At 38.2% G+C, this 26804-nt stretch overlaps 1 protein-coding gene across 2 annotated transcripts; it reads right to left on the reverse strand.

Annotated features, from left to right (window-relative positions):
* Positions 1-765: 765 nt before the first annotated feature.
* On the reverse strand, positions 766-9521 carry LOC127429155 (pituitary homeobox 1-like). 2 transcript variants are annotated; one of them, XM_051678021.1, is made up of 4 exons: positions 9405-9521; positions 4300-4407; positions 3375-3577; positions 787-1892 (listed from the first exon to the last, which is right to left on the reverse strand). In XM_051678021.1, exons 2-4 carry the CDS (start codon positions 4388-4390, stop codon positions 1344-1346), a joined length of 843 nt encoding a protein of 280 aa, XP_051533981.1. In that variant the 5' UTR covers positions 4391-4407; positions 9405-9521; the 3' UTR covers positions 787-1343. The 2 variants fall into 2 exon arrangements, with proteins under 2 accessions (XP_051533980.1, XP_051533981.1); XM_051678020.1 differs by lacking the exon at positions 9405-9521 and having other exon boundaries at positions 766-1892; positions 4300-4545.
* Positions 9522-26804: the final 17283 nt, after the last annotated feature.

Consider the following 26804-nt stretch of genomic DNA (forward strand, 5'->3'; position numbering starts at 1 on the left):
GGGGAATGGGTTTAACGTATCCTTGAAAAGGCATGTCAACATTGTGCGGGAATTCATTCTGTTCGACTAACAGCCCAAACTAAAGGAAGTGACCATTAACACTGGCCTCTCGTAGTCGACCTTTTTAGGAAATTAAAGGCTTTAATATCAGTGGAAAAGGATCAGGAGTATTAAAGAAACAATTAGTTACGACAGACCTTCTCCTTTGTATCACCTTTTGAGTACACAGAGCCGATAAAAACAGTCACTTAATGTTGAAAAAGCATGATAGGAATTCCCTTAATGGTTTTTGCATTTTTTCTCCTGCCTACATAACACAGTTATCTGCTTAAGCATTAAAACAAGCCATATGAAATATCAATGACAATGTCACACACGCCATTACAATAGGGCCTATGTGTGAGATGAAAAAGCGAAGGTTTGACTCTGTTAAGACATTTAAAAAAACAAACGATACAACCAAAACACAGGAGAAAATAACAGTTTGCTCCCACCCACTAAATCATGATGGTTTCATCTTAAAATGTTAGATGCTCAGAATACGAACTCTGTTATCAGCCTAAACATGCTATTTATAACTCTGCTATTTTAGCCCAAAATCTCGGAACATTGGTCGACTAATGTAATAGGTAAGCCGTTTAATATTATTTAACAGATTTTTTTTTACATTTAAAGTTCATGTCAATTTTGTTTTTCAAATAATCAAGCTCATAGCCCACAAGATGAACATAATTATCTTAAAGAAACATTTAGAAATTCTTCTTCTTTATTTTTATTTTTATTTTATTTTTTTGTAGGTTTATTCAAAACATTGCCATAAACATACAAGCACAATTTTCAATCAACATGAGTACAATATAAAGTTATAGCTTTGTTGTTTAGTCTACACATTCATACAATTTCATACAAAATATTTTTTCACTCGGAATAAGCATGCGGTAAATCTACCGAGACAATGAAACAACTACAAGGAAAGAATCCAGATTGTGAATGAGAGTCCAGGAGATCAACACCACCTCTGCATGACATGAAATACAAGAGAACATCACTCACAAACACGATTTAAGACTATAGCAGGCGATCGAGGCCTAATGACAGGTTCGTGCTTTGACAAACCAATTGTTCCCATTTTCAAATGTTGTCCCATTGTTCCACGTTATAATTTATGTACAATGTGTGAATATAATTGTCTTCATAACGCTGAAGTCCATAAGAATGGACATTTGAATTGTTGTGCAAGTTCAGAAACAGACAATCCGCATAATCCGTTTGAAAATGCCGATTGCACCTAATCCAGTACGGTTGTCATTGGTCCAGCTATCCGTTTATTGCGGTTTAATTCGTCAGCTATTATACTGGCACGCGTTCAGACTAGAGCCGGGACTCTGCAAGCCGCTATATCCAAAAGATGGATGCTGCTTGGATTTCAGTCTTAATGTGGCAAGGCTGGAGTTACAAGTGTCTCTGTACACACTGTACGGGGAGCCCGGAGGCCCATACGGGCATGTGGACGAACTCATGGCGGAATTGATCGTGGCGCTGCCGATGCCGTTGAGATTGCCGATGTTATTCAGGCCCGTCGCGGGCATGCCGGGCACGGCAGAGTGTCCCATTCCGGACGCCATGCTCATGGACGAGATGGAGTTTGGGGCTGAGAACATAGACTGGGACGTGAGAGGGCTCATGGAATTGAAGAAGGTAAAGTTCTTGGTGGACAGTGGGGTTGGAGTCAGTCCTTTGTTGGTCCAGTTGTTGTAGGTGTACGCCGGATAAACGTCGTCGTAAGGCTGCATTAAGCCGCTGAACTGGGGCAAATAACTGTTCTTACACAAATCCATTTGCTGATTACGCTCCCTCTTTCTCCATTTCGCCCTTCGGTTTTTGAACCAGACCTAAAAAGACAAAAAACGAAAAAAATAAAATAAAAATTTAGCATAAAAATACTCCATATTAGACACACAGATAGATCAGATGAGTTGTGTTTGTGTAACCTAATATATGCAGGTTGATTCAGTGATGTTAAATAATATTTATGACAAATAAAAACGGTTAATTGACGTTACAACATGAAGCAATTTTTTTTTTAGGTTAACATGTTTTTAATAGCTACTGTGAAGCATTTTGCGAAGAACTTTCATTTCGCTAGTGATGCACAGAAAAAAAAAAGAAAAAAAAAACTTTAAAATAAATTTTTAAAATGTGCTTTATTTGGTAACATGTAAATGAACAGGTTTTATTCAAGTAAAAAATATGTAGGCTATTATTTAACATCACTAAATTAACCGTATACAAGGTTATACAAGAAAAACTCATTTTAACGGTAAGATTAAGTAGAAATAGCTTCTTAAGATTACAATTGCAGGTTTACCGCTTTGTGCAGTGTAGGTGTAGACATCCACTTTGCACTATACGTTAGAAACACTTGAGAGCAGTCAACTTTTTTTTTTTTTGCGCGCAGTGTTACAAACACATGAATAACACGATAAAATGTACGTTGTAAAACGTGCTAACCTGCCATTGTTACCTGTAATTGTTCCTAATCATTTTTTTAGATTAAATTTAATGTATTCTGTATTTGACACAGATTTTGTTCCAGCCAAGCAGCCAAAATAATTATTACAGTCTATTAAACTCTCTAAAATTTAACCAATGTAATGTAATCATGAACTTCGTGCGTATTATTTATTTTGTTTGGGTACTGTAGAGCAAGACTCATGCGCCATGCGATGTTACATTTTTTTATTTGATTGTTTTATTTTTTTTTATTTATTTATTTTTTTTACATTTGGTATGTGAATACTTCTAATTTCAACGAGACATTTTTCAAACCAAAAGCATAAGCTCTTAAAAAATAGTATTTAAACACGAATGTAATGCGAAAGAGTCATAAACTGTTTTTCATTTACATTCCAATCAAGCCAACAATAAAACGTCCGTTATTTGCTAACAGAATTACTACGTGGTTCAGAATGGTTCTAGAATAGTGTGGGATGAAACTTGTTTAAAAGATACTTTAAAAGATACTATACATTTTTAAATATGTTCAATTGTTTCTTTAAGTTTCGTAAATGAATAAGGACATATTTTTAAATTCATAATCGGCGCAAAATTGCAGAACGTACAAGCAAACAATGCACAATACATGACATGTCATTTTGTAAAACTGATGAACATAAAAGCAACTGAGTTAACCGTTTGAATAATACTCCTCTAATTAGAGGCTCCTTTTGTATGTTTAATTTGCAAATAATAATTTTGTAATTACTTCATTGGTGAATATCTTTTTGATTATTTCAATGTTGGCTTGCAAATGATCCGAAAAGTTACATTGTCTGAAACATTAGCTGTATGGTTTGTCGAGAGGGTTCGCTTACCCGGACTCGGGCCTCTGTGAGGTGGGTCCACACGGCGATCTCCTCTCTGGTGCTCATGTCCGGGTATCGGTTCCTCTGGAAAGTGGCTTCCAGCTCCTGCAGCTGCTGGCTGGTGAAGTGAGTCCTCTGCCGTCTCTGTTTCTTCTTTTTGGAGTCATCCGCGTGTCCATCGTCACTTCTCTGCTCGACAGACCGCTCCTTTTCTGCGGAGATGAGATCGGACTTGATATCTGTGCTCAGTCGCAGCGGTTTGAAGCAGGAGTCGGTTGAATAGCGCACAGAAGAGAAGCTGATGGCTTGCTCGCACGGACTGAACTTATTTTAAAAGTGTTTCCTCTTAAAAGAGACCGGTTTGCACACCATACTTATGACTGTTATGGCCAGTTAAAAGAAAAGTCGCCCATGCAGGCCCGACTCACTGTTGTTCACAGCCGCTAGAATAGATGATGGGAAGGTTTGAGGCGGTCAGATAGATCAACAGAGTCAATTTATTTATTTATTTATTTTTGCTGGTATTGTCTTTTGGGGTAATGTCTCTATGATCAAGGCGACAACGCACAATTTTTAATACACAGATTTAACCCGAAACAGATATCCACAGATAGTCTAGTAGATAGCCTATTCTCATTTTTAGAACGGAACAATTCTAATAATTAAAAGTATCCTATGTTTATAATGGTTTACCGATGCAAAGCAGCACGCGGTCGAATGTACAACAAGCACTGCAAGCTTTCTATTGCCAAATGAAGCCGGAAGAAATCAGTTAGACAGTTCAGTAAATTATATCTATGTATTAAAAACAAAACGATTGATAGCAGGGATATTAAATGTATGAGTTTAGTCAGATAAGGCTGCTTATATTTAAAGCGTGTTAATAGATTAAGTTTAATGTATGGATGAATATGGAAATGTGACGTGTCCTTACCTGCAGTTTCATTGTCAGAAGACTCGCTGCTCGTGTTCTCTAACGTGTCTCTGGTACTGTTGCTTCTCGGCAGATGAAAAGATGAGGCCATGTCCAAATTCGTTCCACCTTCAAAACAATCATGCGTGTTACAAAACCTCTCCCGGTGGTGTCATATAAGAACAATCCACGATCATGCTCCGATTAATAAATATGTGGAGTTTTCATACACTATTTTCTTTAAAACACTGCAGGTAATCATGTTGAAGAGTGAGTGTTCTGTGTGAACCCACAGCACAGAACCCATCCTCCCCTCCCCGCTCTCAGTGTCAGTCCCACCCACACTGCACAATCATTTCTATACATACAACTCAACTTTTTCCTTTAATATATCTCGGCCGAGCTTTTGGCAACAGTTTGTGTCGGAAACTTTGCCAGATGGAATATTGTATTGTTCATGGTCTCGGGGTGCAGTGCGTGACTCTGAGCAAGAGATCAGGTTCTTACCTACATGAGGAAACATTTGATACCCACTTGCCCACATTCAGTGATGTTTAAAATGAGATTTATGTACCCTCTCCCTCCTTCCTTCTTGTTTGTCTGCTTGATTGTTTGTTTGTGTGTGTGTGTTTGTGGGCGGGTTTAAGTGGTTTACGAGGACTTTTTTTAGGTTACAAACTGGTAATTAAGGGTATTATGCTATAAATGTGGTTTATGAGGACATTTCTAGTGTCCCCATAATTCAAATCACTTAAAAAACATACTAAACGATGTTTTATTGAAAATGTAAAAATGCAGAAAGTTTTTTGTGAGGGTTAGGTTTAGGGGTAGGGTTAGGGGATAGAATCTATAGTTTGTACAGTATAAAAATCATTATGTCTATGGAGAGTCCTCATAATGATAGCTGCACCAACATGTGTGTGTGTGTGTGTGATTTAATGTAGCCTATATGAAAGTTGAAATGATATGCACATGCGGCCTGTATCTGTGAATTTTTTATAATAAAGTTATGGGGGGAAAAACCCACTTGCCCAGACATTTTACAAACACAAATATCACCTTATCCGCAGTGGTAGGCCCAGACACGAAAACTCCAGAATGCAGTCCGATACTTGTGATTATGTGTAATTGTGTTGTAAGGGTTCATTCTAAATGTTACGCATGCACAATGTTGCACAGTATTTTAAAATGGGCACACCTATGTGGGCTATTTATTCAAGCAATAGTACCAGAACCCGCCGACCCAATTTATGTTCTGATGAAAAACACTTTATTGACTAATGCTTTATGAAACTCACCAACAAATATTTTTTTATATACCCAATCAATGACTTATAAATGCAATAATACAAGAATATGAATCATATAACAACGAAAATCACCTCTATCGCGCAAACAATAAGTTCTATCTGGAAATTTGATATGAAATGACCATTACAATTAAATATAATATGAGATCATTGTGGCAGTTTCTTCGACACTTCAAGAACATCTCGCTTTCACATGTGGATTTATGTTTGATTTTGTTCAAGTTAGTGGCGCCTATTTATTTTCTTTTATTTTATTAGACTGTGATATTTCTAATCATAACTAGGCTATGGAAGACTGAAGACTCAGAGAAGCGATATTTCGGTCACCATGTTTTCTTAAATGACTTGTTAGACATTTTGATTGTAACAAAAATAATTAAATAATAATACAAAATAAATACTGCATGGCAATATCAAATATTTCTTGGTCGAGTGAATACGTCTGAATTTGGGAAAAACAAAATAAAGTAATATCCTTTACAATTGCAATGACAGCAATAACGCTATTTATGTATTTTTATTTTTATTATTTGCTTGTTTGTTTGGAAATGTTGAAGGCTGTGTTTGCGAAGCACCGAGTACAACGTAAATCGCCAGTAAATTAGTACGGCACGTTTCCCAAAAGAATCGTTAGTTAAGTAGCACGTAAAAACGTTCGCAAATTGACGAAACCTCGAAACACTAGCAAGCCCTTTACAAACAACTTAAATATATTTTTCTTGCATCGTTTATCAGAGACAAATAGACATTTAATAAATGTATTCATGTATTTTTATCATTGGAAAGTCCTTGTACACTGTTACTGAATATAAAAAAGTGCTGGAAGAAATTCACATTTAAAACAAAAGACAAATTTAGACGTGATAGGTCTCAATTTAAATGACGGAAAATACGGCAGGCTATAACTTTATGTTGGCTTACTTTAATAAGTATACCTAATGGCAATAAAAAGATGATATGTCCTAATTAATATCACAGATTAAACATAAAGATATGTAGGCCTACCCTGCAATAGTTTAGAACTAAAACAAATAAACAAAATATCATTAATAAAAGAGATTAGAGTGAGCGATTCTCTCTCTCTCTCTCCCTCCCTCCCTCCCTTCTCATCATCATTCTCTTCTTCCTTCCTCCAATGGCTGCTTTATATAGGCTCCAGAAGTCTATAGTCTGTTTAGCAGTCACAATTTGCATGTTGCATAATGGCAGCAAGGCTACAAACTAGCACAGTGCCTACTATCATTGCACTGTGTCTCTCTATATTAAGATCTGTGAGTATTCAATACTGATGCCCGTCATTTTAACTCTGTTCTGTGCACCTGTTAAGTGCAGCCAAAGCAACATAACCGTTATAATGACTTAGATCGCGTGCAATAATTGTATATGCATTTTCTTGGGTCACTTTCATCGGTCTCTATTAAGCTGAGCATGATCTGGGACCACTAGTGGCGTAACATAGATCTTACAGTGCTTTATTATTATTATTATTATTATTATTTTAAATACGGTAATATTTAGTAACCTTCAGCGACAAGATAACATGACATTTCCATGTTTGGTCAAATAATGTGCGACGTTAGTGAAGATGATCTTTTAAATTTAAATTGCAACGTTACCGGGAAACCCGTAGAATAACTGGACACTTCACTTCACAGTGAGCATTTGCTCTTATCTAATGAGCCAACAGGTACTGGAGACATTAAGATTTAACAGTGTGACACAAGACCTCAAGCACTTCTTTACAGTACATTTAAAAGAGTCTCCCAAATGAAAATGAAGGAAAACACCATCATCAGCGAAGACTGAAAGCGGGTTGGCTCTCTCGCAGATTTGCAGTTGAATTTAACACTGTTTCATAATCTGCTAAATGAGGTCATTTGCTTTAATAATCATTCATGCGTAGTAAAATGATTTAATATAGGTGTCCTCAATGTCTTTATATGGAGATTTGAGAATATGCCTCAAAGTTCATTTTTAAAAATTTGCCTACCGGTACCTTAATTGTAGATAAATGAAAGCAAATGGATGTAGGTCACGTGTGTAATATATTATTTCATACATTGTTTAAACACCATGCAATAAACTGATGTAGGGCAGAAGGCTGGATGAAGGTCACGGTGTCGGTGAGGATTCAAAAGTCGGGTTAATAGGTCCTTTAGAAAAAGACAAAATTCAGTGATGATGTTTGATAAGGAGGTCATGTATTTGCATATATTTGCCATAACCTTAATTATACTCGTTCTTCATGCTCTGTCCAACCTGTCAGACGCGCTCTCAAGTTAACTTTGTGTACTTTGAAAAGGGCTACAAATAAAACATGACTTGTTCATTTAAACATCTGTAGCTGACTATCTAACTTGTCCCCTTAATAGAACTTGATTTACAAACAAACAAACAAACAAAGATGTTGAAAGAGAGAGAAAAAATACGCCTTCCAAGACAAATAAATGACATCATTTTAATTTTCTCTCTTGATAAAAAGGTCTCAACCGCACATTGATGTTAATTTAGATTACGAGTGTTTAGTTCTTACACACTCACTGTGAAAGACACTTTACCGACGTATTCACTAAATAATATGGATATTTATTTATCATTAAGCAGAGCAATAATTATGCTAAATATGACTTTTTTTTTTATTTCTTTTGAATTTTTGGCCTAAGTTGCCTGTGTTTTGTCTATTATCATTATGTGTGTTATAATTTTTTTGTGTACAGTGTGACTATTGGTCTTTAGTAGCAACTGTTACTTTGCTGAAAATAAACATGCTAGTATTATTATTATTATGGTAACACCTTACAATGAGGTTCCATTTGTTAACATTAGTTAATACATTAGGTATCATGAACAAACAATGAATAATATATTTTTACAGCCTTTATTATTTGTAATGTTAATTAATAAAAATACAATTGTTCATTGTTAGTTCATGTTAGTTCATTAACTAATGTTAACATGTACAACTTTTGATTTTAAAAATGTGTTAGTATGTGTGGAAATTAGCATTAACCAAGATTAATAAATGCTGTAAAAGTATTGTGCATTGTTAGTTCATGTTAACTAATGTTAACAAATGGAAACTTGTCGTCAAGTGTTACCATTATTATTATTAGCACTAGCCTACTACTACTACTACTACTACTACTACTACTGCTGCTACTATTACTACAAAAAAACAAAAACAACCCCCCCCCCCCCAAAAAAAAAACATTATATTAATAATAATCACATGTCCAAACTGCTTTTGATTTACAAAAACTGACGTGAAGTATGAAGTGCGGATCATGAAAGTGGATTAGTTCCATTCCTGCAGAACAAATGAACAATGAGCATTTACTCAGGCCAGATAGTTCAGTACATTTCATTGAGTATAGATCTACTATACTGATACTAACACTCAAACTTTTACAGACAGTGACAATGCCCAAAAAACATCGCAGTTCTGTACTGTTCAAATATTGATCCTGTCCTTCGGGAAACATTCACATATTAACGCAGTATCTATAAACAACCACCGGCTGGACATCCCGTGAGCTGAAGCGGTGTAAATAACTCATGTTTTAACCTGCACTCACACGCCTGTCATATTCAAACATTTCTATTGACTGTTTTTACTGAGGTTATTCAAGTCTGTTCTGTAAGTCTCTGAACCCCATTTACTTGTATTCATTTATAGAAGACGACATCATCCAACGAGACTACATATGAGAAATACTACAACACAAGCATCCATCATACGGACACAGTAACATTAGAAGTGCTGCTATATAAAAGTTCCAAACAAACATTGTAGAAAAGCGATGAAGGAAGACTTACGGGTCGATTTTCAGAAAGGCAGCTTGTTTCCTTTTCTTGTGAATTAAATCGCCTCCATGCTTGTAAGCAATGTTCAAGTGTGTATGCGTGCGGAGATGCGGCCCCGTTGCCTGTATCTGACTGATGGGATGACGTCACACCCACACGCCGCCTGGATGACGTCACAGCAGCAGTACATTCAATCAGACTGATAGAGGTAAGGAATCACGTGATGGTTGATGGTAAGATGAACATTTCAGTACACAAAAGACTCAGAGTCAGCCTGTGTGGTTATTTATAGTTAGCATACTGTAGGCTATATACTACATTTACACATAGGCCTAAGTACACATACAAACCTAACATTTTAATTCACTACAAATTCTTTTTATACTGTAGTTTACATTTATTTCTTGTACTGTTAGTGTGACGGTGCTGCTGTTTTTGTGAATGTAAGGAGAGATCAGTGGGAAAATTTCATTGTACATTATGGAAACAAAGTACTCTACTGTTCTTACTCTTCTCTTTTCTACCCTCTATGTGAAAGGTAGCAGGGGCACCATAAGAATAAGCAATGTTTACTTTAAAAATACTGTAAAGCTGCTTTAGCGACATATTAAAATATGTATATATATATATATATATATATATATATATATATATATATATATATATATATATATATATATATATATGAATCGTGTCATGAAAGAACATTAATCTAGGTCGAATGAAATAACCATTTTAATTAAAAATGGTTATTGTCTGGTAATTTGAAGAGAATGAATGTTCACAAAATATTTAGTTCAGTACCCTAATAGATATTACATGTTCTCAAAACGTGTGTTAACTATATGCGGCATGAAGCGGCCACCGAAAAAAAAAAAACGGTTGACGTAATTTTGCAAAAAGCAAATACAAACCAATCACTTACACCTAAATTAATAAAAAATAAAACGACTATACTAATTATCCCATGAATTTTATGAACTAAACAACGTTGTAATTTATGAGGCGTTGTCCCAAAATATAGCCTATAAATTGAACGTCGTTGCCATGTATTAACTTATGCCTAATATTTCGACTACTGGAAGAAAAAGCTAAAAGTTTTGGAATTTTGGGTTCATTGCCTCGATCCTAAAGACAAATAATTTGAAGCCACGATTTTCAATTAATCTGTTCAGCGAGGACTTTAAAGATCATTTGTGGTAAAGCTGCTTTTAGTGTGAAAAGCGCCATACAAATCAAAATGACGACTTAAAAAGGTCCAGAAAATATCCTGCGCTTTATCAGTCCCTCCAATAAAGAAATTAGATGGATAAATATGACGTTTGATTTTAACCACATTTGCATTTAATCACTAACAATCCTAAGAACGCGCACTGAATTCAGTTGAGCAAGAGTCACTCGGTGAAGTCGCCAGTTATAGACATTTATAATGACAACCCTTATATTCCAGCACACGGTCGCACATCTTCAAAATGACAGACTTTGATTTTCCGTAGGTCTGTTTGTTTTATGACTTATCTACCACTGACAGCCTCAAGCCATTCAACCAATTGTAAGGCGTTCCCACATCGACATGAAGAAGAAAGATTAGGTTTTCCCTCATGTTGTTTTTACACTGGAAAATTGTGTGCGCTGAGCGAGCCGCTTGCTAAAAAGAGCACTTTGTGACTATTACATGAAGGTCTGTTGATGATCCAAGACCAATTTACAACCTTATTTGCCTTATTGAAACGTTTGTAGGAGAAGTGACCAGGAGAAGTGACCACTACAAACCGGCCCGGATGAAGTTGAGGCAAATGAATTGCCAAAAGTGTATTTGATTTGGTATACTTACAGATCTTAGACCTATAATACAGTGATTAATGGAGGATAACAGTTTACTAAACTCCCGTAAATATATACCATAGGTGTGTGCATCCAAAATATAGCAGAACATTTTTGCATTGTATGATGACGTCATGTGTCCTTTTGTGAAAACGCATTTGGTTTCATAAGTTCCACAGTTTTCTCTGAAATGTAGTTGTTTTAATTATGTGCAGGTTCTTACATACACAGTGATTATCTCACTCTGACGGCGTCCACGTATCCTGCTCAGCCTCTTTTAATTTGTTTAGATTATAGTCTCTGATTAGAGATTATTGACCTCCAGCGGAGTCTACTGAAGGCACACAAAATTCACTGTAAAAAATGAAATTAGAAAAAAATACGATTTTTATAACCAGCGGCTTCCTAAAACATGTTCAAGGGCGAAAAAAAGAAAAGAAAAATATAATCAGTTGCTGTTCTTGGGTATCTGAGGGTTAAAATAGATTGGTCGCCTACTATTTAAGAGCCTAGACATGTGCACAATGCTTAGACATTTGTACAGAATGTTTATCGTGGGAGTCGCGTGGCGCCATGTGAGGGTCGGACGTGTGAACTGCGAGCTCTGCGCACTTTGCTAGTGTCATAAACCGGTGAGATTCTATACACCCTGTTCCATAACTGTTCTATGAAGACAATATATCAAAGAATTCAAAATCCTCCGGCTCTGGAGACATTAAAAGACACTTATGTGCTCAAGCTGATACCCTAGACAGGGCCACAGACCAAGGACTCAGTTTGAATGGTGCGGCGGGAGAGATTCAGCGTCAGCTGTCGAGCATGTCGGCAATGCTGGCAAAGGTCGTTGGAGGATCTTACTGTAAAACGTTGATCGATCACTGCCATGGAGATGAAATTCTCGGAGAAATGGATCAATTATCTGGAGTCATCGGAGAGGGATTTAGCTGCTAACACGCAAGCGACCAAGACAGACTTGGAACGCATTTGGGAAAAGTTGGAAGACCTTGAGAATTATTGCCAATGAAACAACGTCCGAATTGTTGGAATTCCTGAGAACGAAGAAGGCCAAGATATGGTGAAATTCCTAGACGAGCTCTTCCCGAGTCTGCTCAACATAACAGGCCATAAGCTGGAAATCGAGCGAGCTCACAGGGTTCCGGCTCGTAAATCCACTGAGGGAGACAGGCCCCTATCAATTCTGGCCAAATTTCTGAGATCATCTGATAAAGATCTCGTGTTATGCGAGGCGAGGAGTAAAGGAAGGCTTTCTTGGAAGAACCACAGCATTTTCTTGTTCCCAGACTTCGAATTCGACAACAGAGAAACGTGATTGATTCAAGGAATGCAAGAAACTTTTACATCAACGGAAGGTCGCTTTTGCACTGATGTTCCTGGACAAATTGAGAATAGATACTAAGGATAGCCGCAAAATATTTACATGCCCACAGCAAGCAATGTCCTTCATAAAGTCAATGGAATGAATGAGTAAGTCATTGTGTGCTACTGTCTATACAGCCGAGTGGACTTGACTCACTGAACATTCACTTGACTGTTTGAGGAACTGAGTGCCTTCTTTGTTCCTTTTTGTGTTGGTTCCGCCTAGGTGCTGGAGTTTGTTTTGTGGAGGAACACACCTTCGGAACAGATATGTGGATGAATCTACACGTCTTTGTGTTTATCCCACCTATTGGCTGGAGTTTGTTTTATAGGTTATTTTCTGTTGTGTAATTCTGTCTCACAAAATTTGTACAGAAGCACCGGTCTTGAGCAATCCGACAGCAAAGTTGTCGGGGGGCTCTCGTAGGTGTACATGGACTGTTTGAGTTTAGAGTGTGTGGGGTTAATGTGAACGTTTTTCTTTTTTCTGTTTGTTTGGTTCGGGGGGAAGTTCGGGGTTTGATTGTTGCACTAATGTTGGAATGTGGTCTTTATAATCTTGATTTTGACACACAATCTATTTATTCTAATATGTCAAAATGTCAAATGTTAATATGAGTGGATTGTCTCTCTCCATATGGAATGTGAATGGGTTGGGGCACCCCATAAAAAGATGAAGGTTATTTATTTTCTTAAACATAAGAAATATGATATAGTGTTTCTTCAAGAAATGCATCTTTCCCAGCAGGAAGCTAAAAAAATGTGGGAAGATATGGGGTGGACATCTTTTCTTTAGTGCTGGCTCAAGTAAGAGCGAGGAGTCATTACATTTATAAGTAAACATCTACAATTCAAAAGTCTCAAACAGATTAATGATAAATTAGGAAGAGTCGTTATTGTTTTAGCAGAAATTCAGGAGCAAAGGTTGATTTTGGCTAATATTTACGCACCTAATGTTGATGATCAGGGCTTTTTTATAGATCTTGAAGGGATGCTGCAAGCCGCTGGCACCCCGCATGATATAATATTGGGAGGAGACTTTAATCTTATGATGGACTCAGTCCTTTGATCATAGTGAAGCAAAAGTGTGCAAGCCCCCTAGAGCAACATTGACGCTTCACAGGATGTGTAAAAATCTTGGTCTTACAGATATTTGGAGACTTTTGAACCCATCTGGTAGGGACTATAAATTTTTTTTCATCAGTCCATAAGATTTATTCTAGAATTATAATTTTTTTTTTTATACCTAAGTCCCTCATTTCATCTGTTGTTGATTACTCAATTGGAAACATCTTAGTCTCAGATCACGCACTGGTGAGTTTAGAGGTGTTGCCACATATGGAGAAAAATAAATCATATAGTTGGTGCTTTAATGTATCCCTTTTGCAAAATCCTGAATTCCAACAAATGTTAAAGGCTGAAATCAATGTGTATATGGAGTCCAACTGGTTCTCAGTATCCTCTGTAGGTGTGGCTTGGGAGGCACTTAAAGCGGTTCTTAGGGGAGGGATCATACAGTATGCCTCATTCATCAAACAGTCCAAAGCACGAGAACTCATGGAGTTGGAAGGGAATATTAAAAGTGCCATCGTCTGATGGCCTCAGAGAATTGACCCTATTGAACTACAGATATAATACTATCTTGTCGCAGAAGGTGGAGTTTTGGTTATTCAGGGCAAGACAGTCTTGCAAGACAGCTTTTGACTAGATAAATAAAGCAGATAGAGTCTTTTTCTACCATTCCCTCAGTGAAATCTGCTGGTGGTGAAATTTTTACCTCGGCCATTGACATTAATAATGCTTTTAAAGGGGGGGCCTGGGTAGCTCAGTGATAAAAGACGCTGGCTACCACCCCTGGAGTTCGCTAGTTCGAAGCCTAGGGCATGCTGAGTGACTCCAGCCAGGTCTCCTAAGCATCCAAATTGGCCCGGTTGCTAGGGAGGGTAGAGTCACATGGGGTAACCTCCTCGTGGTCACTACAATGTGGTTCGTTCTTGGTGGGGTGCGTGGTGAGTTGAGCTTGGATGGCGTGAAGCCTCCACACGCGCTATGTCTCCGTGGCAATGCGCTCAACAAGCCACGTGATAAGATGTGTGGGTTGATGGTCTCAGACGCAGAGGCAACTGGGATTCATCCTCCACCATCCGGATTGTGGCGAATCACTACACGACCACAAGGACTTAAAAGCACACTGGGAATTGGGCATTCCAAATTGGGTGAAAAAAATAAAAATAAAATGCTTTTAAAGAATTCTATCTTGATCTTTATAGTTCCACATCTTCGTCTACTGATGAAGATATTAGAAACTTCCTAAACTTCCTAAACTGACCACTGAGCAAAAAAAATTCTCTTGATTCTGAGATAAACTTGGAGGAGCTTGGTGAAGTAATTAAGGCCTTGCCTACAGACAAGTCTCCAGGGCCAGACAGCTTTGCCGCTGAATTTTTTAGATCTTATGCTACAGAACTGGCTCCACTTTTCCTAGAAGTTTATACGGAATCATTAAAGAATGGAAAGCTTCAGCCAACCATGACACAAGCCCGGATCAGTCTGATTCTTAAAAAGGACAAAGATCCAAGCAAGTGTAAGAGTTACCGTCCAATTTCCCTGATCCAGCTAGACGTTAAAATATTGTCAAAAATTTTGGCTAACCGATTAAGTAAAGTTATGACATCTCTTATACATATAGATCAGGTGGGGTTTATTTGGGGCCGTAACTCTTCTGATAACAACAGGTGTCTCATCAATATCATGTGGTCAGTAGCGAATGATCAATCTCCGATCGCTGCCATCTCACTTGATGCCGAAAAGGCGTTTGATATGTTAGAATGGGATTATCTTTTTTAGATTTTGGAAATGTATGGGTTCAGGAATACTTTTATTGGATGGATTAAGTTACTTTATAGACACCTGGTAGTGGCGGTACAAACAAATTGATTAATTTCAGAATACTTTACTCTGGATAGGGGCACCCGGCAGGGTTGCCATCTTTCCCCATTATTGTTCTGTCTTGCCCTGGAACCATTAGCAGCTGCGATAAGAAAGGAGGATGATTTTCCATGGGTGATGGCGGGAGGTGTGGCGCATAAGGTTTTGCTTTACGCAGATTATATTTTATTATGCGTCTCCGACCCTACTAGATCTATGCCTTGCCTCCACAGAATTATAATTATAATTAATAATTTTCTTTATTCATCACACATTATACATTTGCACATATACAGTGAAATTCTTCTTTTTCACATATCCCAGCTAGGCTGGGGTCAGAGTGCAGGGTCAGCCATGATACAGCGCCCCTGGAGCAGATAGGGTCAAGGGCCCAACAGTGGCATCTTGGCAGTGCTGGGGCTTGAACCCCTGACCTACTGATCAGTAACCCAGAGCCTTAACCGCTAAGCTACCACTGCCCCTGGAATTATAGTTCCTTTTCTATGTTCTCAGAGTTAATTGGTCTAAATCCGAAGCTTTGGCTCTGACAGCGTACTGCCCGGTAATGGCTTTTCAGCAGGGAGCTTTTCCAGTGGCCCAAACAGGGCATTAATTATTTGGGTATTTTATTCCCAGCAAATTTGTGTGATTTAGTTAGAGTTAATTTTGACCCTTTAATAAATAGGTTTTTGAGTGATGTGGGCAGGTGGGCTTCATTACATTTATCTGTGATTGGGAAGGTTAATGTTATTAAAATTAATTGTATTCCAAAATTCAACTACCAGCTACAATCTCTCCCTGTAGATGTCCCCTTTTCTTATTTCAAGCAATTTGATAGCATAGCAAAGCCCTTCATTTCAGTAAATTGCATAGGCCGATTGACAAAGGTGGGCTAGGCCTACCCAAGATTTTGTTTCATTATTATCGGACATTTGGCTCATTGGTCGCTTCCACCTGAGAGAGCCCCTCCCTGGTTTTGTATTGAACAGGAAGTTCTTGCCCCATTTCGCCATTGCAAAGCCTTTCTATCAAACTAACCGGAGAAGTTAAGTTACACCCCGTTATCTCGCATTTGCACGCGGTATGGACAAAAGTGTGTTTAATTCGGACATTTATTTAAATGTTGCTTTGAGCATTTGGCTGAACCCAAAGTTATGTATTACTAAGTCCCCTTTCTGCTGATCAGAGTGGATTGTGAGGGAGGTTAATACGCTCGGTGACCTAGAGAGTGGAGTGTTGAGATCCTTTGAAAATATGGTTCAACAATTTGGGATCCCCAGGTCTCAATTCTTTAGGTATTTACAGCTGTGCCACCTGCTCTGTACTATTTTTGGGAGTAGCATACACCCCCCTAAAGCGGCATATGCTCTGGGAGTGGTGATTACTGCTTTTGGAAAAGGTCATGAGGCATCAGTGTATTACTCCCTGCTAATTCAGAGTCTGGGGGATGGAGCTTCAACTTCTCTCAAGAGATTATGGGAGAAAGATTTAAACTTGGTATTGGAGGAGGGAGTGTGGGCTAGGATTCTAAAAAGCATCAAGTCTACATCTGGGGATGCAAGGGTGCACCTTATGCAATTTAAGATTTTACATCAATTCTATAGAGGGGGTCTAGATTGTATAGGCTTGGTCTTAAAGACACACCCACCTGCTGGCAATGCCAATCAGAAGATGGGGACACAATTCATGTTTTTTGGTGGTGTGTTAAGATCCAAGAATTTTGGTTGAGGGTTCAGAGTTTTATGTGTGACATATTGGGCACTCAAATTTCATTTTGCCCTAGACTCTGTATTTTAGGTGATGGAGCGGTCATTAATATAAGGGGATAAGTACATCAAAAATTGGGTTCTAGCCAGTGTTATGATCGGTAGACAGGTCATCCTTAGGGGATGGAAGTTGGCTGGAGCTCCCTAATTTCAGGAGTGGTACACGGAGATGGGCAGGGTAGTGGCATTTGAGGAGATGGCATGTATAAGGCTAGGCAACCGGGATTTGTACATCAGGAAATGGGGCAGCTATTTAGCCTAGTCTCAGGGAGGAACAGCATAGAGAAACAAGTGATTTTGGATGTTCTTTTTTAAGTTTCTAAGTATTTTCTGCTGTTGTATTGTCTATTTATGTTTCTTTGTCAGTTGGCTTTTGGGGGGGGGGGAGGCAGTTAATGTTCGGGGGGAAAGTTATGATTTCATGTGGTTTGATTATTAATTTTATTCTTAATTCTTTTTTTTTTTAATCCTCTGACTTTGAGTTTTTGCTCTTGTAAAGTAATGTCTGTACAGTAAAAATAGCAACAACTATCAAACAAATGAAGAGCCCTATGAAGTCTGTTTAAGTTTTTCCTCAACTTTAGTTTTTCCTGATTTAATTGTCCAACCATCCAAAATCTAATTTATGAATGGTAAATCAAAGATGTATTATCGATTTTGTCCACAAGACAGGGTGCCAAGACTAGAAATCCTTGAAAATCCTCTTTGACTTAGCTTTTTGCTCTTGTAATGTGCTGGTGTCCAGCAATCCAAGATCTCTTCTTCTTCTTCTTCATCTTCTATTGTCATTCTGTTGTCATTCTAATAAAATGCTAATTTTGCAACTGTGATAAAAATTATTTTGGAAGAAATTTTTACACAAAACAGCTGTGTCCACAGCATCTACAGGATCTATTTTATTGCCATGTCCTGGCCATACATGCTTGGAGGCTACAGACTACAGTTTTCTACAGCTTCTTACAAAGGGAAGCTTAAATTATATGTGGTTCATTACACGTATCGCAGCAGTTTCGAGGTGAAATGTCCACTGAGTGGCGCTAAACGCGAGTTAAATGTTCTCCTAAACAGATGCTCTATCAAGTTTTAAATCAACAAAACCGACCTCCCTACCCTAAACCTGAAACCTAAATCTAACCGATAGTGTCAGAAAAGCAAATGTGAAATGAAAAACATAACCACGTAATTTTGTGGTGCTTCTATGCAGGGCCGTAGCTAGTGAGGTGAAAGGTGGTAACGATATACAGTCAGGGGGCCCAGAATTTCTCTCCATGGCTCTGGTTCCACACTTTTGGCTCACGTGTTGACTCACGTGCTCTTTGGGACTCATACCCCGGTCCTTTACATCACAAGTACAAAATTTTATCAGTTGAGCTACAGCGCAATTTGATCACACTCGAACAAGCTTGTAAATGTAATTGATTATGTAAAGCAAACATGAAAATATATAGTCTTACAAGTCATGCACTATAGTAAAAGTGTTATGATGTCATAAGATTGTGTGAGGAACAGGGCAAAAAGTAAGTGTTTTGGGATGATAATCTGCTGTTTTACTCATGATTTGTGTCAAAGTTAATAATAGTCATTAACCTCCTGAGACCCGAGCATGACTGCTGTATGCATTTTCCATTTTCCTTTTTGATTTGTAAATAGTAGCACCTAATAAACAAAAAACAAAACAAAAAAATGAATAAACAGATATGTGGACCGTGGGACTAAGTTGTGAAATTTAAAATAACACTAAGCTATAGAAAGTCAGATTTTTTTCATCAAATCATTTATTATGTTTCTATGCTACACTGTTTATTCATGTTTTTGAGATGTTACAGACATTACATCAGAAATTAGCATAATTAGTTAATTTTTAAAGTATTGGCCAGCATCATCCAATCACTGCCAACCATGTTAAAATAAAATTATACATTATAAATGTTGAATCTATGTACTGATTACCATTGTCCCAGGTCTGCCAAACATGTGTTAATGTTGAAAGTTATTCATAATAACTAACATGTTTTTTCAATTTTCGAGGGAATACTGTCTCAAAATCCGCGTATGTGGACATAATGTTTATCAGCATTTTTAAAGCAGCATATCAAATGAAACTAGAGACACTACTCTTTACACCCAAACAGGTTTCAATAATAAACTTAGAGTTTTCTTACCAGTGCCACTTCTGTTGGTGCTGCACTGTAGAAGCACTTCACGAAATCGATGGCATGCAGACTTTACAGAATGTGTTTCTGTCTAAACGTGTTCCAGGTTACCTCATTATAATATTGAGAGAAAAGATCATCCAATATTTTAAACACCCAGGGAAGCCTCATGACCAAAACATCACTGTACCGACTTTTCGCCTGCATCATCAAAATGTAATTGCCATGCCGTTCTCACCTCAGTTCGGTAGATTCCATCACAGACTTGGCAATCTACAGAATTATTGCACGCTTAATATAACTTTAGTAACATTACGCAATCATACAAATATTTTAGATCCCCTAACCTAACCTAACCCCATCCCTAAACCTAACCACAAAAATAACAAGAATTTAACCAACCAACAATATAAAAGTCATGTCAAGCAGATAAAAGTACAGTCACAATAACTTACCAAGCGACTCATGCAGCATTTAAAGTCTTCAGAAACCATACGATAGCTCTGTGTGAGGAACAGAGTGAAACTGAAGGTGTTAATCACTGAAAATGTTCCTCTCTGTGAAAACACATCCAAACTTTAGCCCTGTTACAATCAGGTTAAATCAGCCTTCAAAAGGCACTTCGAAGTGAGAACAATAATGATAGCCATGCTGGAAGGGATGAATTTCCAATTAAAATGACTTAAAAATAAAGTTCCGAATTAATGTTTTTTTTTAAAAAACCACACACCTTTCATCCCTCCAAAGCTTTCACAGTGGTTGGTAAAGTCTTCGAAGGGAATAGGACATAGGGATGATCGCTTATGAATGGAACACACCCTAGATTGTTGCAATCGGTCACGTGACATGCAAGAGCCAATGGCATTTGAATGATGAGCTAAATATTGGCATCAGAGTGACATTTCAGTTGTGCAGGCAAAAAGTCCCCTGAGCAGTGGTGGATTTAGGCATGGTGACATGGGCAGTTTTTGTGGAGGGGGCACGAGGCACGAGTCAACAACTTGTGTCAACAACTTCGGAGGCGTTGTCATTTACAATCACCACCACCTGCCCCCCCCCACTCCCCCCACCGGTCAACAACTTAGGGGGCGTATTGAAGCGGGTTTCACCCAGGGTGCCATACAAGCTAGAACCGCTACTGCCCCTGAGTGACATTAGGTCATGAGAGTGTGTAGAAACACCATTTCAGTTATCAGAAATTTCTTTGAATTTACAAATGATGAGAGTTCTTGTTCATCTATCCATCTGGAAATTGTTCAAATGAGGGCTGGTTTAGGATTTTTGAGTTTTACTGTACATATTTAGTACATGACAGTTTATGGCACAATGACTGTCCTGCCCTCATGAAAAAAGTAATGTGTGGTTTTCCACAAGTTCTGGCCCTCGACCTTAGGAGTTGATCCGTATCTTCAGCCATGCTCTTCCAAGTGATGAGGTGCTTGAATGATCTTTACATTTTCAAGTTGGCATAACAGTATGTGTGCTATACAGATGCCAGCAGTATCTGCCTTCCTAGCATTACATTGGGAGAAAAAGCTTGTGAACTTCTCTGGAAAACACATTTTCCTTTTACTTGAATGGTTCTTAAAATGTAACCTGATTTTAATCTAGTTCATAATACTAAGACAGTCATTTTATAAACACGCACAAAAAATGCACTCTTTTCAAACTGCTTCAGTTTATGTATATTTTGGGGATGTTATTCTTGAACATTCTGCTACACATCCCACCATAGGATTTCAATGTTCCCTGAGTTTCCCCTCCGAGATTGATAAAGTATGTCTGTTTATCATTGTGATTTGGGACAGGACCCTGAATTGGCCATTTGAAAATATAGTTGTTGTTTTTTCCATAGCAGTCTGTGTTGATTTACTATTGTGTTTTGGATCATTGTCACAATGGATGAGCCAGTTTGTTCCACTCTACTTTCAGCTGTGGAATTTAATGGCAGAATACATCGGTCCCTGAAAATCCAAAGAAAATGCTTATTTGGTGCAGGTCTAGTCGCAGGAAGGCAAACATGGCCATGCCACAACAAAGACTGTAGAGATGATTGACATGTCTATCTGGTTAAGATAATGCTGACACCAGCATCCAAACACAAATATGATGTAAAAAAAAATTCAACATTTTTTGTTGTATGAAAAAAGCTTCAGTTGTATGTTTGTTCCATTAGTGCTGAGAATTATCAGTCTTCAGTTAACTTGAGATAGGTAGTTATGGTTTCCTCCATGGTAAAAATGCCCATCACTATGGAAAGTAGCTGAATATATTTTCACTTATAGAAATATAAATAAAGATAAACATAAATAATTTTTGTTACCCTTTCAAAGTGTGATTTAGAAGAATAGAAAGCTAAGGCTGCGGTGGGACTACCATCTGTGTACCACAGCAGAAATCAAGATTCATCATACCAGGCTATGTTTTTTCCAGCCTTTAACTTGCTAGTTTTGGTGAGCCTGTGCCCACTGCAGCCTCAGCTTTCTGTTCTAGGCTGATAGAAGTGGAACCCGACGTGTTCTTCTGCTGTTGTAGCCCATCCGCCTCAAGGTTCAACATGTTGTGCGTTCTGAGATACTATTGTGCTCACTACAATTGTACAGAGTGGTTATCTGAGTTACAGTAGCCTTTCTGTCAGCTCGAACCAGTCTGGCCATTCTCTGTTGACATCTCTCATCAACAAGGCGTTTTCGTCCGCAGAACTGCCGCTCACTGGATGTTTTTTGTTTTTCGCACCACTCTGAGTAAATTCTAGAGACTGTTGTGTGTGAAAATCCCAGGAGATCAGCAGTTACAGAAATACTCAAACCAGCCCATCTGGCACCAACAATCATGCCATGGTCAAAATCACTGAGATCACATTTTTTCCCCATTCTAATTGTTGATGTGAAAATTAACTAAAGTTTCTGACCCATATCTGCATGATTTTATACATTACACTGCTGCCACTGCCGATTAGATAATCAGATGAATATGTAGGTGTACAGGTGTACCTAATAAAGTGGTTGGTGAGTGTATATATACACATTATTTGCAGGGTAGGTCAACCCCCAGACAACATTAACTGTCTTTTAAAGAGTTCATTAGAGGTTCACATAACTTATCCATTAATGAACTTGATTGTTGAACTCATTTGTTCAATGATGATATGGCACTGTAAATGTTGTGTGTTATTTGTAAATAAGATTTTACTTCAGTAAGATTTCTTCAATGATTTTTTCTGAAGAAAATGTGAATGGTGTTTGCCTGTGCAACCCTTACTGTCGATGTGCTAGTGTGTCATGGGTGGTCGCTGCGATGTTGCTATGCGGTTGCTGTGGTGTTCTGGGTTGTTTCTAGGGGGTTGTTAGGTGGTTGCTGGGTGGTTACTTATAGCCCTTTTGCACCAACATGGTTATGGTGCGGGTTCCTGGGCCGGTGCAAATTCTCGAACTGTTCCACGCATTTCCACTGCAGAAAAGGCCGTTCCGGGGTGAAAAATCTGGTTCTGCACCGGCCCCAAAACCTTGCTGGTCTCTACACAGGAACCGATTATGCCAGGGGGCGGAGGGCGTGATTATGTTTCATCACCAGGTAGCTTCCAAGCAACAACAGTAGCTACCGTCTGCATCGAGGAGTACTTCATCACTCTATAACAACAATAAAAATTAAAAAAAAAACAGACATCAAAAGCATTCAGGAAAAGCAGAGGAAATTAGCACTCTGCTTGTGATATGGTCTTCTGTGGAGGTCCAATATAAACTAGAGAGATTGCAAAGGAAAAAAAGTTTGCGTGGAGAAACAGCAAGAATTGAAGCACACTGGCTTCAATCAGACTATTGACCAAATCATAAACAAATTGAAAACTTTAAGAAGAGTACAGGGAGCATAAGAGATCCATGCAAATCTGGCAGTGGAGTGAGCAATGATGTCTTGGACTCTGTGTTCAAACAGTGACCATCCAGCTAACTAAACTGAGCATTGAATTCAGTCAGTCTCACATTGAGATAAACACAGAATCGCCGGTGTCCTCTGCAGCTGATCTCGGTAATTAATTATATTTGCCAACTTTGTTAGCTTTCCTAACACTCTTCTCTTCTTATTTTGTGCATTGTTATCTTCACTAAGGGGACTTCTCAATTAGGAAGATCACTGCTATCTGTTAAGTTAACCGGTGGGATTCTCAATCAAGACGTTAACATAATATTATATGTAATGGCAAAAATTCAAATATAACCATATGCCACATCAATGTTAATAATGATTCCACTGTTACAGTTTATATTACTTAGCATGTTAATCCACTTTAAAAAGTTTATACATAATAATGTAATTATGTTACCTGTCTTGGGGGTAGTATCCTCTCTGGCAATCTTGTTGAGCAATGTAATAATATTGGATTACATATCGCTATATGCTACTGTGGGTGTAGGTGCGCAAACTGTGGGTGTATTGTATATAAATGAAGGCGCAAAGCGCAATTTGCTATTCTCCTTAGAATTTGGTCGATGCGTTAAGACGTTTCAATACCACCTCTTAACTCAGCGCAAAGTCCAAATTCAGTTCCTGCATTTGCAGTCTGGAGATTTCACCAGCAGGTGGTAATAAAGTTCATGCCCAATTTCTGAAGGTACAGAACATCAAATAATATCCTTTCAATCACTGTTGAAGCCGTTTGTTGAAACAACAAATTATGAGATTTGTGTTAAACTTTCTAGAGGTCATGGTTTATTTTTTCAATTATTATTATTATTTTTATTGTTATGTTTATATGTATTACAGTTTTTCTCAATCGATTTGGCACATTTACTGAAACAAACTTACAATTGTCAAAACTCTAAGTACAATCCTCACATAATGTGGTATATTCAGCACACCACTCTGTGTGACCTGCAAAAGGTGATTACTCAATCAAAAGAATTAACACGTTTCAAATGTAAATAAATCCATCAATGAATAAATAATTGTCATCAAAACAAAAGGTTCCTTTATCATTGCTTAGACCAAGACAGTCAAAATGCAAAGACATCTTGTCAAATGACGGTGTACTCTGAAAGTGTGATAGTTACCCACTATGTAATATTGTCTAATTGCTAACATTGTATATGTAAGCAGCTGAATATTATTGATGTCAAAAATTCATAGCACACACTATACTTTCAACAAAACATTTATTCAAACATTTCTTATCAATGTATGTACACACTTTGCAGCCAACCGAAAATATGTAATGAAAGCTTGTACAGAAAAAAATATATACAACAGCAAAATTCAGGAACTACAAAATGTGCAAGAAAAAAGAAAATATGCTGCAAGTTCATCAACCTCATGGGTCTTCCAATCTCTCCTCTCTGTCTGGCCACAACATTTAATCTACATCACACCTGATATCCTCCCTTGCAATGCAATGAGGGAAACATCTTTTGGCATGATGCAGCCACCCCCTACAACAATCTGCTGTAATATCCTCACAACCAGCAACCACTGCACCCAGTAAGGACAACTGGTCGTGGGGATGGTGATCATAGACCTTCCATCTCCATGCAGAAAATAACTCCTCAATGGGATTTAGGAATGGGGAGTATGGTGGGAGAAACTCCATCAAAAAACGTGGGTGGGCAACAAACCATTCTGACATCATAATGTTCCCTCCACGTTGGCCTGGCACATCAACAGTGGCTCAGTGACCGATAATATTATGGCCACGTCTCCTAACTTTGGTCATGTTGAATCCTGCCTCATCAACATACACAAAAATGTGTGGGGATTCATCAGCCTCCAGCTTCATCACTCTCTGTAAAAGATAGTAAAGCAATTTAGCAATTTAGGAAATAATTTACAGTAGATATTGTAAATCATACAGTTAAACATATCCCACATTGTGTAACATATTCTGCATATATAGGTTGTATTTGTCAATACTGAAAGACAAGGAGATTACAGCACTGTGTAGTGTACAATAATGAAACCTTACCTGTACATACATTGCTCTAAATTGTGAGGAAATTGAATTGTTCCCCATCTAGCCTAAGTCTATCCATCTGACAACTATTACAACAATACCACATAACTATTATGTATCTAATATATGTGTGACAGGTTATTATGATTGTTGGCTGTTCTATTTAGCATGTAGGGATTTACAAAATGAACATGTGTATAATTTGAGAGTAATATCATTCAATAGCAAATGAATGCAAACTATTTTGATCTGCAAGACTTACTCAATGCATTTTGTGCCAAAGCAATTATAAATGACTATAGAGGGGGGTCACGTGACGCCATGCAAGGAGCGGACGTGTGAGCAACGAGCTCTGCACACTTTGCTGAAGTTTTGATTATTCTCATGTTATAATCTGGTGAAATTTGATACACCCAGTTACACATTTGCCTTTTGTTGTAAAACATGGCAAAGAAGTCAAAGTCCTCGGGCTCTGGAGACATTAAAAGACACTTACGTGTTCAGGATGAAAGCCCCGACAGGCCTACAGACTGGGACTCGATTTGGATGGCGTGGCGGGAGAGGAGATCCAGCGTCAGTTGTCCAACATGTCAGTGATGTTGACGAAGATTCTTGCTGACTTGGAGGATCTCGCTGTAATACGTCGATCGATTACGGCGATGGAAACTAAATTCTCTGAGTTTGCTACAAGAGTGACTGATGTTGAAAAACGAATCGATTTTCTGGAATCTTGGAGAGGGAATTAGCCACTAATCCGCCCGCGACCAAAGTTGATTTGGAACATCTCCTTGAAAAGCTTGAAGATCTTGAGAATAGAAGCCACATGAATAATGTTCGAATTGTTGGAATTCCTGAGCATGAGGAGGGCAGAGATATGGTGAAATTCCTAGACAAATTTTTCCAGAGTCTGCTCGACATAACAGGCCACAAACTGGAAATCGAGCGAGCTCACAGAGTGCCGGCTCGGAGATCTGCTGAGGGAGACAGGCCCCGATCGATTCTGGCCAGATTTCTGAGATCATCCGGTAAAGATCTTGGGTTGCGCCTGGCGAGGAGCAAAGGGAAGCTTTCTTGGAAGAACCATAATATTTTCTTGTTCCCGGACTTTGCGAGTTCGACAAGAGAGAACGCGATCGGTTCAAGGAATGCAAGAAACTCTTACATCAGAAAAAGATCTCGTTTGCTCTAATGTTTCCGGCCAAACTGAGAATAGAAACGAAGGTCAGTCGCAAAGTATTCACATGTCCAAATCTGGCAATGTCTTTTATTGAATCAATGTCTGAGTAAACCATTGGATGTTTCTCATGTGAGTGGGCCTGACTCGCTGTACTAACTCTTGAGGAAGCTGGGTGACATTTTAGGTTTTTTGCGTTGGTTCCGCCTAGCGGCTGGAGCTTGTTTTGTGAATAACACTTTCCTTAAA

This window comes from Myxocyprinus asiaticus, chromosome 38 (assembly GCF_019703515.2).
Source record: "Myxocyprinus asiaticus isolate MX2 ecotype Aquarium Trade chromosome 38, UBuf_Myxa_2, whole genome shotgun sequence".
NCBI lineage: Eukaryota > Metazoa > Chordata > Actinopteri > Cypriniformes > Catostomidae > Myxocyprinus > Myxocyprinus asiaticus.

Bases quoted from the DNA above. Each gene is read 5' to 3' on its own strand.
- LOC127429155 (XM_051678020.1), bottom strand. From the start codon at position 4,390: ATGGCCTCATCTTTTCATCTGCCGAGAAGCAACAGTACCAGAGACACG. The intron at 3,578-4,299 runs GTAAGGACACGT...TCATCTCCGCAG, and splicing joins TTCTGACAATGAAACTGCAG to AAAAGGAGCGGTCTGTCGAG. The intron at 1,893-3,374 runs GTAAGCGAACCC...TTGTCTTTTTAG, and splicing joins TCACAGAGGCCCGAGTCCGG to GTCTGGTTCAAAAACCGAAG.